The sequence below is a fragment of the Crassostrea angulata genome, chromosome 2 (assembly GCF_025612915.1).
Source record: "Crassostrea angulata isolate pt1a10 chromosome 2, ASM2561291v2, whole genome shotgun sequence".
Classification (NCBI taxonomy): Eukaryota; Metazoa; Mollusca; class Bivalvia; order Ostreida; family Ostreidae; genus Magallana; species Magallana angulata.
Genome location: NC_069112.1, coordinates 36,691,112 through 36,706,007, shown reverse-complemented (window position 1 = coordinate 36,706,007; position 14,896 = coordinate 36,691,112). Strand labels below are relative to the sequence as shown.

Sequence of the window (14,896 nt, the reverse complement as noted above, 5' to 3'; positions counted from 1 at the left end):
AACAAAAGTAGTAGATAATCAAAAGCTCTTTCCAACAAAATCTAGTAAAAGGGGCTGGCACCTTCAATTAGGGGCGAAACACAAAAACACAAAATTTTAAATTTAATTAAGTCCTGTTAAAATGACCTTAGACTAATCTTAAAACATGATATCTAACTAGTGCTTACAATTTTGCGTCTGTTGAAATCTTTCTCGAATTGATTGGATGAAATTAAAAATTTTTGAAATTTTAAATTTAAATTAATCGTGTTAAAATGACCTCAGACTATTTTTTAAAACATGATATCTAAGTTGCGCCTACAATTTTGCGTCTGATGACATCTTTCTCAAATCGATTGGATGAATTTTAAATTTTTTGAAAATTTTAAATTTGATTAAATCGTGTTAAAATGACTACTACCTAATTTCAAAACATAATATCTTGGTTGCACTTACAATTTTGCGTCTGATGACATATTTTTCATATGGATTGAATGAATTTTAATTTTTTCAAAAATTTTAAATTTAATTAAATTTTATTAAAATGACCTCAGACTTATTTTAAAACATGGTATCTAAATTGCGCTTACAATTCTGCATCTAATGACATCTTTCGTAAAATGATTGGATACATTTTATATTCGAAATAAAGAATAATTTAATTAAATCGTGTTACAATGACATTAGACGAATTTTCAAACATGATATCAAAGTTGCGCTTACAATCCTGCGTCTGATGACATTTTTCTTGAATTGATTGGAGGAATTTTAATTTTTTTAAAAATTTTAAATTTAATAAAGTCTTGTTGAAATGACCTCGGACTAATTTTAAAAAATGGTATCTATGTTGCGCTTACAATTTTGATGACATCTTTCTCGAACTGATTAGATGAATTTTAATTTTTAAAAAAAAAATTATTTTATTAAATCGTGTTAAAATGACATCAGAATAATTTTAAAACATAATATCTAAGTTGCGCTTACAATCCTGCGTCTGATGACTTCTTTCTTGAATTGATTGGAGGAATTTTATTTTTTTTTTAATTTTAAATCTAATGAAGTCTTGTTGAAATGAATTCAGACGAATTTTAAAACATAATATCTAAATTGCCCTTACAATTTTGCGTCTAATGACATCTTTCTCGAATTGATTGGATGAAGTTTAATTTTTTTTTAGATTTTAAATTTAATTAAATCGTGTTAAAATGACCTCAAACGAATTTTAAAACATGATACCTAAGTTGCGCTTACAATCCTGCGTCTGATGACATCTTTTTCGAATTGATTGGATGGATTTTGAATTTTTTGAAATTATAAATTTAAATAAATCGTGTGAAAATGACCTCAGACAATTTTTTAAAACATGATATCTAAGTTGCGCTTACAATTCTGCGTCTGATGACATCTTTCTCAAATCGATTGGATGAATTATAAATTTTTTTTAACATTTTAAATTTGATTAAATCGTGTTAAAATGACCACAACTTAATTTCAAAACATAATATCTAGGTTGCATTTACAATTCTGCGTCTGGTGACATCTTTTTCATATGGATTGAATGAATTTTAAATTTTTCAAAAATTTTAAATCTAATTAAATCGTGTTAAAATGACCTCAGATTAATTTAGAAACAAGATATTCAAATTGCGCTTACAATTTTGCGTCTGATTATTTCTTTCTTGAAATGATTGGATTTTTTTTTTTGGAAAATTTTGAATTTAGTTAAATCGTGTTAAGGACGTTGTTTACTCAGGGTTTGAGTTCTCAAATCTGGATTGTGAAAAAGTTCAATTTCATGAGTAAAACTTGGTTTGAATACAAAAAGTATTTATGAAATGAATTATAATTGACATAACAATAGATAATTTTACTTTATTATGGAATTACGCTCTGACAATGTTTGTGCTTTTAGCGAAACAGAGGAAATTCGGACTAAATTTTTCAGATTTTGTTTTCCACTGAAATATTTTTGATAGTACTATAATATTTAAAGTTAAGATTTTATTTGTTAGTCAACATAATTTTGCATATTTTCCGTTGGTTTTATTTTGCTTTTTCTTTTAGATAAGCGCATGGCACACACTACAAAAATATTGAAAAATGCTTAAAAATGATTAAAGACACCATATCTCAAAATTTTGATCGTTGACCTCATATAAATTTCATGCCAGCAGAGAAAGGTCAATATACTTAGGTTAATACTATACATTTTTTAGCATTATTATCATTCAGTTTTATGTTATACTGAATCAAAAATGGGTAGTAATTTGAAAAGTGATAGAGGAAATTTGGACTAGAATATCTATAAAAATTGTGAATGAAAACTTAATGCTTTGTATCTATTTAATGTCACTACCATTCATAAACTGTATTTCATTTGTTAACGAGTTTAGCAATTTGTATAATTTTCACAATTAAGAAAATCTCAATCAAAGTGTAAAATTTTAATGGATTTTTCTTAAATTTTCTAAAAATATTCAATCGCCATTAACTCAAAAAGGTAGGTCATTGACCTACTTTTTTGAAAGTGAAGAATAACACTACCATGTAAGGTCTATAACACACAATAGTTTGTTTTTCATTATCATCAGTGGAATTTTTTTTCCTTCTGAGTAAACGTCATCCTTAAAATGACCTCAGACGAATTTTCAAACATGATATCTAAGTTGCGCTTACAATTATGCGTCTGATGACATCTTTCTTGAATTGATTGGAGAAATTTTATTTTTTTTTTAAATTTTAAATTTAATGAAATCTTGTTGAAATGACCTCAGACTAATTTTAAAACATGATATCTAAGTTGCGCTTACAATTCTGCGTCTGATGACATCTTTTTCGAAATGATTAGATGAAGTTTAAATTTTTTAAAAATATTAAATTTAGTTAAATCATGTTAAAACGACCTCAGACGAATTTTAAAACATGATATATACTTTGCGCTTACAATCCTGCGTCTGATGACATCTTTTTCGAAATGATTTGATGAGTTTTTAATTTTTTAAAATTTTTTAAATTTAATTAAATCGTGTTAAAATGACCTCAGACTAATTTTAAAATATAATATCGAAGTTGCGCTTACAATTTTGCGTCTGATGACATCTTTCTTGAATTGATTGGAGAAATTTTATTTTTTTTTTAAATTTTAAATTTAATGAAATCTTGTTGAAATGACCTCAGACTAATTTTAAAACATGATATCCAAGTTGCGCTTACAATTCTGCGTCTGATGACATCTTTTTCGAAATGATTAGATGAAGTTTAAATTTTTTAAAAATATTAAATTTAGTTAAATCATGTTAAAACGACCTCAGACGAATTTTAAAACATGATATATACTTTGCGCTTACAATCCTGCGTCTGATGACATCTTTTTCGAAATGATTTGATGAGTTTTTAATTTTTTAAATTTTTTTAAATTTAATTAAATCGTGTTAAAATGACCTCAGACTAATTTTAAAATATAATATCTAAGTTGCGCTTACAATTTTGCGTCTGATGACATCTTATTCAAATTGATTAGATGAATTTTAAATTTCTCGAAAATTTTAAATTTGATTAAATCGTGTTAAATTGACCACAGACTTATTTCAAAATATAATATCTAGGTTGCGCTTACAAGTCTCCTTCTGAGGACTTCTTTCTCAAATGGATTGAAACTTGAATTTTTCAAAAAATTTAAATTTTATTAAATTTTATTAAAATGGCCTCAGTCTAATTTTCAAACATGGTATCAAAGTTGCGCTTACATTGAATGTAGAGTATCTCTTCGTAAAAGAAAATAAACATAGTAATACGAAAAGGTTGAAATTTGGCTAGGTAGCATCAATAAATATATACAAGTTTTCACTGTTAACGTCTCAGGAGAAAAAACAACCTTAACTTGAGTTACTTACTTCTTTGAACGTTAGTAATGGACATGACATTTCAACTCTACGTTAATGTTCCATCAACGTGGTGTGAATTGTGGATGACAAAAAGAAAAAAAAAAGAACAAAACTAAATGCAGTAAAAACTTACAATCAATGAATCATGTGTACATCGAGAATTGTCCCGTTAGCACCTCAAACAGGAAATACTAAAGTAGACACTCACACCAGAGTCAAGACGGTTGGAACACATTATTTCCGACATCGGGGTCAATAAAAAATCCTGTGCTTTATATAATTTTGACACTTCTATAAAGTTTTTTTGATCCTACATAAATAGTAAAAAACATATTTGATTTCTATATAAAAAAAATGATCGAGAAAAAAAAAAAAAGAAAGAAAAAAACAAACCGTGTTGCTTCATATCAACTAAGGGCTGAAACGAAAGGGCGGGGGGGGGTTAATATAGAATTACGAATCACAATAAAATATATAAACAGTGAAGAGAAACCATAACTTTTCAAACACTCATCAACTTCCGTTAATACATTTTAATATATAATATTCATTAATATAATAATACATTTTTTTGCGTTTCATTTTTATAATAGAATTATAAACTGACTAGTAGCACATGATGAATACTTGCAAATGTATGGATTGAGTAATTTACGAAGCCAGTATTTTACACAGACACGGCTAGTTTCTTTGCGGCACTGAGACCGGTCTCGTTGATATGCGCGAAACGTCTTGGTCCAATCTTGCTCCCATACCATCGCGACACTACCACGAGCGCGTTTTTCTCTTCATTATATGTCAGGGTCCTGAGTAACTGTCGTCCCGCCCCATGTTCCCCGTCGTCATCGAAGCCTTCATGAATGGTCCCGTCGGTGCTTACAAAACGGAACGCATAGACATTATTCGTGGCACTCGGAACACCGTCGATACGCATGATTTCGATTATTGATCTCCTGACCTGCTTATAGGAATCTACGGCCGCGGAATGTGCGACGAACCTGTTATCGTTGTCCTCCATTGACTTTCCCGAGAACACTTCTTTTGTCACGTCGTCGCAGGTGATGACTTCATCAGCTGCTGGTCTTGACCCAACCTTGTCTCTGTAGATTGAGTTGCTGTGTGAAGATCAGCTTATCTCCTTTAATTTTGGTCTCAATATCTCGGACTGCATACTGTTTCTGTACCTGGAATAGTTGTTTTGTCTTTTCCCGTATCTCGTCTGGCTGTTGCTGAGCTAACCTAATGGGGGATCTTTTAGTTTTCAGTATTTTAACTCTGCTCATGATCAAGTCTTTGTTGGTCTTGTCATAGAACTGCACGCATACTGGGCGTGGATATTTTCTCCAAGGGTCAAAGTCTCCCATACGGAATAGTTTGTTAAACTGTAGATTGTCAGCGTCCCCATCCTTCATTTCCAATTCTGTAATAAACAAATTCCTGATGACATTGGGTTGATTTTCCCGAGACTCGTCTTTCCGTCACTTTTTCCTCTAGTCCACTTATAATTATGTTGTTCTCCATTGACCTAGACTTAAGGTCGATAATTTGGGCATTGTGCGTGTTTGTTTTGGACTCTAGGCGGATTACATAATCCCGTAGCCTCCGAATTTCTCTCTCCATTTTCTTCTGATTGTTTTCAAGTTCTGTTACATTGTACAGTGTATCATTGGCCTGCTCTTGTACATGTTCTAATCGTTCCTGTATACCATGTTTGCCTCTTATTTCTTTAGTAAATTCGTCTATGTGCTTGCCCTGGCCGTCAAGGCGGATCATAATGTTTGCTAATGTTGTTTTAATGCTTGTGATTCCTTGCATTTTATCCCTTAATTGAAAGTTTTCAATTTTACTTTCACCATGATATTCAAAAGAGCTCTCACATGAGTCCGACCTATTCAGCTCATCTAATCCACGTTTTCTTTGCATTTTCTGAGGACATATTCAATCGGGTCAAAAACGTACACAATAGGTTCTGCGACACAGATATCTACACGGGAGACACAACACAGGTAAACACACAGTAACAGTATAGAATCACAACACAGGTAGCAGGTAACGGTACAAGAATCACAAACACAGACACGTAGAAAAAGGACAGTGAGTGAGTTCTTCTCAGGAGGATCAGCTTGTTCATACACAATTGGCAAATCGTATATACTAGTGTCAATTTTTGTAATATGACAACCACATACGCACCTTATTAACTTTCTGCAAACATTTTCAAAAACGTTTTTCTTTCGATGTCTTTAAAATTCTCATTTTTCGGTTAATTTCTTTGTTTGTGAAAAGTAAAGCGTCCTTCATGTTGAGCATGCGCAGTCTGCTCTACATTAAATGTTACCTTCACGCCGATTGTTATTAATCTTTTTATTACATACACATTATTCTCTTGAATATTAGATCCATACTGATTTTTGGTTAATCTTCTCTGTGCGAAGTTGATATCTAAATCATGTTTTTTGGTTCACCCGTATGTGCATCCTGCATTCACGACTTATTTTTTACTCTTTTTTCTCTATCAACACAATGTGGGGGTGCAGTATTCTTTTCCACTTTTTTATATCATGGTGGAACAAACAAACAAAAACCAAGAAAACATCCTTAAAATTTTAACAGTAAACTGTCAGGGCCTTGGTAATGGAAACAAGAGGAAAGACGTTTTTCAAACCCTTAGAAACAAAAATTATCATATATACTTTTTACAGGATACCCATTTTACAGAAAAAGAAGAAAACATGATTAAATCACAATGGGGTTATAAAGCTTTTTTTAGTTCTTTTAAGTCAAACTCCAGGGGTGTAGCTATTCTTTTTAACAACAATTGTGAATTAGATGTTCACAAAATATTTAAAGATGATAGTGGCAACTTTCTTATTCTTGATGTTTCTGTTGATAATTGACATGTTATATTGGTAAACGTATATGGCCCAAATTTAGATACACCTACATTTTATACAAACTAATTGCAGCATATTGAGAATCTTTTTACGAACCAATATATTGTTCTTGGTGGTGACTTTAATTTAATTTTTGATAAAGAGTTAGATTCAATGAATTACAAAAGCTTGAATAATACCAAATCAAGACATGAATTACTAAGACTAATTGAAATTTTAAACCTTAAAGACTTTTTTCCGTGAAAACAATCCAAAATTATAAAAGTATACCTGGAGAAGGAAAACCCCAGTAAAACAAACCAGGCTGGATTTTTTTTCTAATTTCAGATACATTACAAAATATGTCTCCAATGATAGCTATAGGTCAAACCATTCCCCAGTTGTTTTATGTATAAAAAAGAATGAATTTTTAATAGGTAAAGGAATATTGAAAATTAAATAACTCCCTATCAACTGATAAAGAATATATCAAAATAGTAAAACAAATAGTTATAGATATTAAAAAACAATACTCCTGTTTTGTGTACGATAATGACAATATATCCTCTGTACCGATAATAATGATAATATGTAATGATAATATACAAATCACCATAAGCGATCAATTGTTATTAGATGCCCTGCTCATGGAAATAAGAGGAAAAACTATCTCGTACTCAACTTATATTTAAAAAAAAACTCTTGAAAGAGAAGATATGCTTAAAAAGGAAATTTTAAATTTAGAACATAATTTGACTCAGGATTCTAGTCATCAACTTGAGGAAAAACACAATGAATTGGAAGAAATTAGGAATATTATATCAAAAGGTCAATGTATACGATCAAAAGCAAATTGGATAGACCAGGGAGAAAAGCCAACAAAATATTTAGCTAATTTAGAATCAAGAAACTATATTAATAAACAAATATTGGTAATTGAGAAGGAGGATGGATCAATAATAAGAAATCAACAAGAAATTCTAAGTGAAACAAAGAAATTCTATGAATAGAATATAAGCTTTCTCAATATGCTGATGACACCGCTCATATTTTTGATGTTTCGCCTCAGTCTATGGATGGTATTTGAAGAGTTTAAGATTATTTTGCAGACCTTTCAGGACTTAAAATTAATTACACAAAAACAAAAATGGTTTGCATTGGGAGTAAGAAATAATTTTCAAGAGGTGTATTTCACCATACAAGAAGGATACTAAATTGGAATAACTCAACCTTTGATTTATTAGGAATACAATTTTCTGTAACTCTAAATGAGATGTCCAGCCTTAATTATGAGCCTAAACTGTCAGATATTAAAAAGATTTTAAACCAATGGAAATTAAGAAAACTAACCCCAATTGGTAAAATCTCAGTAATAAAAACATTGATTCTTCCCAAATTAAATCATCTGGTGCTCTCTTTACCTAACCCAGACTCTGATTTTACAAGAACTTTAAATAAGGAAATTTACCAATCAATATTCACAAAGTAAAAAGAAACACTATTATACAGGAATATGGATATGGTGGTTTAAAAATGATAGATTTTACAGATTTTGACTATGCTCTAAAGTCTAGTTAGATAAGAAGAATGGTTTTCTCAGACACAAAATGGATAAATCTCTTAGAGGCAGAATTACAAACAAAAATTAAAAACCTATGGGTTAAAGGTATGGACTTTACATCTAATTTATGTAAATATACAAAAAATATTTCATGGAAAGAAGTTTTTAACAGCTGGATTTTAATCGTAAAAGCAACAAGACAAGAAGTTATGACTGTTCCATTTGAAAACTTCTGGCTCAACCCAAAAATAAAACTTAATAACAGTTCTGTTTTCCTAAAACACTATTTCAATGCTGGTTTTATACATATACAAAATCTTTTTGATAATGAGGGTGTTTTTCTTAGTCTAGAAACAATAGAAAACCAAAATATTAAAACAAGTTTTATTGAATATGCAAGCCTAAAGAGAGCAATATTTGAAAGATTAGATACAGACAATATCAATGAAATCAAATACAAGTCTGGCCCAAGTATACCAAGTCACATAAATATCTTCACCAATAAAAAGGGTTGCAAAGATATGTATAACAGACATATTAAGGAGAAAAGAGAGCCAATTACATCTATAAATAAATGGCTGGGAAGGGGCTTTATTTTTAACAACAAAGACTGGAACAAAATATTTGAACTACCGTTTAAAGAGTCAAAACTACAATGGCTACCATTTCAAATTTTACACAGAATAATACCAACAAATGATTATCTTCACAAGATTAAGGTTGAAGAATCCCCAGTCTGCTCCTTTTGTAAAAGCGTAAATGAGACTATTGAACACTTATTTGTAGATTACTATTGTGTAAAAAAAACTTTGGGAACTATGTGAGGAGTGGTTGTTAAGGAAATTGGAAATGCAAGTAACATTTGACAAAAACTCAATTTTATTTGGAAAATATAAAGAAAGAAGTTTGTATAAAGTACATAATCTTTTAATTCTAATAATAAAACAATACATATTCGTAAGCAGATGTAAAGAAGTTCCAAAGCTGAATTCCGGTGCACTCGAAAATATAATGAAAAACAGAAAATCCGTGGAGAAATATATTTTGCTTAAAAATTGTAGATCTCAGAGTTTGAAAGGCACTTGCAAAAAATATGTGACTTATTATTATGATATACTAGCTATATTTATCAGATTCAATAAAGTATATAATATACTACCCCCACCCCCCAACTCGCACACAAACACTTTTCTTTCATCTTATTCTCACTAACTTCCTTTTTCAAGTAGTACACAGGTACATTTGTAAAGAGTTATATGCATAATACATAGACCTACATTATGTTCTTTCTCTTTAAGAGACAAGCTATTACATTGTGAGATATGTGTTCTTGTATCCTTTGTATCTTTTTCTGCTGTCTTTGTCTTTGTCAATAAATCTTCAGAAAATTGAAAAAAAAAAAATAAAAAAATTGAAAAAGTTGGGCTTACAATTCTGCGTCTGATGACATCTTTATCGGATGGATTTGATGAATTTTAAATTTAAAAAAAAATTAAATTTAATCAAATCGTGTTAAAATGACCTCAGACTAATTTTAAAACATGATATCTAAGTTGCGCTTACAATCCTGCGTCTGATGACATCTGTCTCGAATTGATTTGATGAATTTCAATTTTTTTGAAAATTTTAAATTTAATGAAATCTTGTTAAAATGACATCAGACTAATTTTAAAACATGATATCTAAGTTGCGCTTACAATCCTGCGTCTAATGACATCTTTCGCAAAATGATTGGATAGATTTTAAATTTTAAAAATTCTGAAATTTCATTGATATTTTAATGATATCGTTTTAAAAAAATTGAAAGGAAGACCTTCTCGTTACTCGAAACGAGATCGTATTGATTGTGACAAAATCTTTTCGGAAAACGTATTGCAACACCCATTTTCCCATTGACGTAATTAGGGATTTTTAGGGGCCAAAGTTCTCAAACTGTGACCCAATTTATCTAGAGAAGGAGACATATTTTGTTTAGCATTGTAGAGGAGACAATGCTTGTAAAAATGATTTCAATCGATTTCATAAATCAGAACACAGAAGTCTGTCCCTATTAAGGATCTACAGGGCTTGTCCCTAAGTATTCAATCATTTGTATCTCAAAATGAACAATAATTTTTGATGGATGTAAGAACAAAAAATGTTGTATTTGTGAGACCTTTCGTGTAAAATCAAAATAAAGTTATGGTCTCTTTAGTTAGGGACCAAGAGACTCGTAAAGTCTATTACAAGTAACTTGAAAACGATCAGGAATTTAGTGCATTACAGAAGCAAAGCTGTTGATCTTAACAATTTTCGTTCGGAAAAAACATTGTAACACCCATTTATGACGTAATTAGGGATGATTTTTAGAGGCCAAGAGTTCTCTAACTTTGATGCAATACACCAAGAAAAGGGGACATATTCTGTTAAGCATTACAGAAAAGAAGATGCTTGTATTGATAATTTTGATCGCTTCCACTTATCAAAACACCAATTAATGTACCCATTAAGGATTTACAGGGCAGTCTCTAAAATATTCAATCATTTTTATTTCATTTAACATCAATTTTAGATGGTTGCAAGAACAAAATAAAATAGTATTTGTGAGACCTTGCGTGTGAAATCAAGAAAAAGGGCTGGCACTTTTAATTAGTGACCAATTGTATCAGTTGATATTTTGTTAAAACATATATTACAAAAGTGGTAGAATATAATAAGTTCTTTGCATCGAAAACAAGAAAAAGGGGCTGGTCTCTTTGATTCAGGTCCAAAATCCTCGTAAAGTTTTGTTTAGAAATAAATTTAAAAAGATCAAGATTTTTAATGCATTATTGAATCAAAGTTGTTGATCGTAACAATGTCGTTTGAAAAACTCATAGTCACACCCATTAAAACGTAATAAAGGTCTTTTAAACATAATCTAAAAGTTTGGGGGAGGGGGGGTTAATTCTGAAATTTTATCGATTATTCATAGTATCAGTTAAAACAGAAACTTAATCAAAGCACCAAGCAGGGCTGCATGCTCCCTAAAATCTAGCTTCATACAGTCAACCGTGATTTCTGTTTGTATGTAAACAGACTGCACAGCTTGTGGATATGCCTTGAAATGAAACATTTTTTTGAAATTACATCTACGAGTATACAAAAATTAGCCTTCCCAGTGCTTCAATTGTTTTAAACTGAGCATAGAGAAATGAAAAAAAAATCAGATTACGGAAAAGAACACTGAAGCAAGAATATGGAACAACAATTGACTAATTTCCAATTGATTAGTCGATTACCGATGTAATACATTGCAAGTACACCATGATAGCATCATGGTAACTGAAGTAAACAGGAACTTTCACAACTTTAACAGACATGCCTTCAGTAATATAAATGTGATTTAGGATAGTCCCTCCTTCAGTTGTGGAAAAATCTACTTTTTGTTAAAAACCTTTTGATTGTAAACTACTCGAAATTGGTCCTTTTGATCTGGCATCTTCGTTGGAATCTCCAACAACAACACACTGAAATCTATGTTTTTGGTAATCAACTAAAATATTATGTAAGGCAAAAAAAAGCGAACGTTCATGTTGCCTGGTCGGTATATCACTATTATGACGATGTTCTGTTTGCAAAGCTCTAGCGCAATACCCTCAATATTCTTCAGGGGAAGTTCATTAACCTTCATATGTTCTTCATGCCTTTGGAACACACCTATACCCCCGCCTCTGGCTTGGCTTAATTTACGAAAAGTGTTTGATGAATCATCATAACACATTCCTCTCGAAATGCTGTGAAAGTTGAAGCCCGGAATTTCAAATTCTGATAAGTCTTCCTGGTTCTTGAGCCACGTCTCTGTTAAACATATCAGGTCTGTGTTCGTTAGTCTGTTGTGCGGTTTAATGTCTTGTATATGTGCTCTTAAGCTTTGTACATTAAGCAGAAGGATCGTTTTGCATTCTTTAGTCTGTATTTGTCCAATTTCACAAACTCCGCTTGGGACGAATTTTTGCATGATGCTCAATGATGTTTTGATATCTGGATCAGCGTAAATTGTCTTTTTAAGCTTATCTTCATCTGCGGTCTCTATGTATAACCCATCTTTTGAAGTCACTGTACTAATGGCTACATATGCTTGACCAGCAGCAAAAGTCCGATCCAAATTGACCACAACTTTATCTGTTGTCATTCCTTGCACTTTGTGTGCGGTGCATGCCCACGACAGCTTTAGTGGAAATTGGTGTCGAACTACGTTTTTGGTATTCTTTTCCTTGATTTCTCCCTGAATTCTTTTAATCACGATTTGATTTTCGTGTGGGGTCATTGTTCCATGAAGTTAACCGATTTCTTTACTGTCAAAATCTAGATGCTGTCATTAGACAGTAATTCCCGCACCAAGTGTTTGCCCCTAACTAACATTGTTTTGTACCAGTTTAATTAAAAACGAAGGCCACATGCAAGCTCCTGTAATACATTTAAAAATTATAATTTTCATAACTGAAGGATGATATCCCTTCCAATAACACACATGAGCAGCACTTAATGTGCAATTTGAGGTTGAACTGTTTGCAGTGAATTTTTAGTTAATCAATAATCTTAACATTTCATGTCATAAAAAGTATAATGATCTATATAATTATCACAAACAAAATTAAAAATTAAATTATGCCCCCTCCCTGTGGCGGTTGTCGGCTTTAGATTTGCTTCTGTGTGCCTACATGTACATCATCGTGTGGACAGATTTAGAAAAGGGGTGGGAGGTTATAAAAATACATGCATGTTTCAAATAACTGATCTTTGTCTGAAGTTACATACACAACACAGGTCTGCAGGTCTCATTAGCGGGTACTAGTTTTACCCAGCTCTTCGATTAGATGGGTTTTGCGTATACATATACATGTGTTTTCTATATGCAGAAAAGGATTAGTTAACATGCATAAACATTCCTTTTGTGATGATCAGCTAAAGAAATTAATTATTGTGCTTTTATTGGATTATCAATATGATCTTGACCAATATAGGAAAGCATAATACATGAAGTAGCACAATATAATGAGACGCCAGCATGCATAAGTATTACTTTCACGTTCTAAATAAGTGATGTCTAAATAAGTGATCTCCCTTTAACAGCATACTGTAGCACCATCCTTTAATATTTAAATAGGCTTATCATCGTTACCTATCATATCACATGTTTAAGTTTCTGACATTTTAATTGCAAAAATTATTTTTTCATTTGTCAGACTTACACTATTGAGTTGACCCCATATTGACTCTGTATAAACAATTTCTTATTAAATTTGTGTATTACATGTAAGTAAGTGTAGAGACTAATCACTTTTATATGAGATTTAATAGGAGGGAAGGAAGGAGTATTTCTTTCTTAATGTATTATAATGCATCAAATATGATGTAGGCCATGACCTTATGGGACTGTTCTGAGCCCATGAAACAGGAAAATACAAAAATATATACTTATAATGTCATTATGATCATGCATCAAATGGTGTAAAATACATGACCCCCATGTGTTGTCTTTAACCCCCCCCCCCCCTTTTTACGAAATAGAAAATGATGATACATTGCGTATTTTGTTAACTTCTGAGATCCTCATTCCTAAACCATATATTTTTGCTCTTTGTGTCATTGCGCATCAAGCTGAATAATTATGTTATTCCCCCTTGGAGACCCTCTGACATTTTAAAACTAGAAATAATAAAGTATTTTATCTTTTTCATATGTAGTGTTTGGTCTATGTGGGTAATTCCTAGCCTAATGATGACACTGCTTTGTTAAGGAGACTTTACAATTGCCCCAAATAGGCGAATACACATGCATATAAAATTTTGTTACTAAATCTTTTAAGAAATTGAATTAAGCAATTTCCAAAATGTTAATGTGCATTAGGAGAAGAAAAGCAATCAAGAAATGATTTAAAATTTGCTACTGTTCACATGTAAGAATGTAAGAAGCCTGAAACTTTAGAATTTGATTGGTTGGGGGGGGATGGATGTGGAGTATAAACATTTTAAATTTGAATAATTTATTGTTATAAATTTTAACTTGTTATTGAATATTAGTTATTGATCCCAAGGTAGAAATATGACTTCTGATCAAATCTCATTCGATTATTTGTCAATTATGCAAGGTGTAATGTGATTTTTTTTAAGATTAACATTTTATACCAGTCTATAAAACTTTTTAGACCCCAAATTATATATACTTTTTAAAAAGATCATTCGACAATTAAGGGGGGGGACAGTTTATTTTTGAGTTTGTTTGGGGGTGGGGGTTCGAAGTCACATATTTGACAATTTTTAATGTAATTTAAAATATGACTAAGCCATACTACAGTCATGAACATGAATTGAAGAGCATAACGAATACATGTAATTATACATAGGAAGCATTACAAAACATTGATTATTGATCTTTATCCGGGTTCTTAAATTGATTCATATATCATGAACATATGTTATTGTTTCTTTGTTCAAGGCATTTCAGATGGTATGTAGGTCATAATCCCAAGTGCTCTTCTTGAAATTATCAAATATTATAAAAACCATTGAGATCCTCACCTTAATCCAAAGATATTATTCCTCCTTAGATCATTGCGCATCAGATCATTTTGGCAT

At 31.1% G+C, this 14,896-nt stretch overlaps 1 protein-coding gene across 1 annotated transcript in view; it reads left to right on the top strand.

Moving 5' to 3' along the window:
* The window catches only part of LOC128173363 (uncharacterized), an 86,539-nt gene that overhangs the window by 29,742 nt on the left and 41,901 nt on the right, over positions 1-14,896 (top strand). The window contains exon 7 of the mRNA XM_052839045.1: positions 11,929-11,933. Coding sequence (XP_052695005.1) covers positions 11,929-11,933 — 5 coding nt within the window. The remainder of the gene's footprint in view (positions 1-11,928; positions 11,934-14,896) is intronic.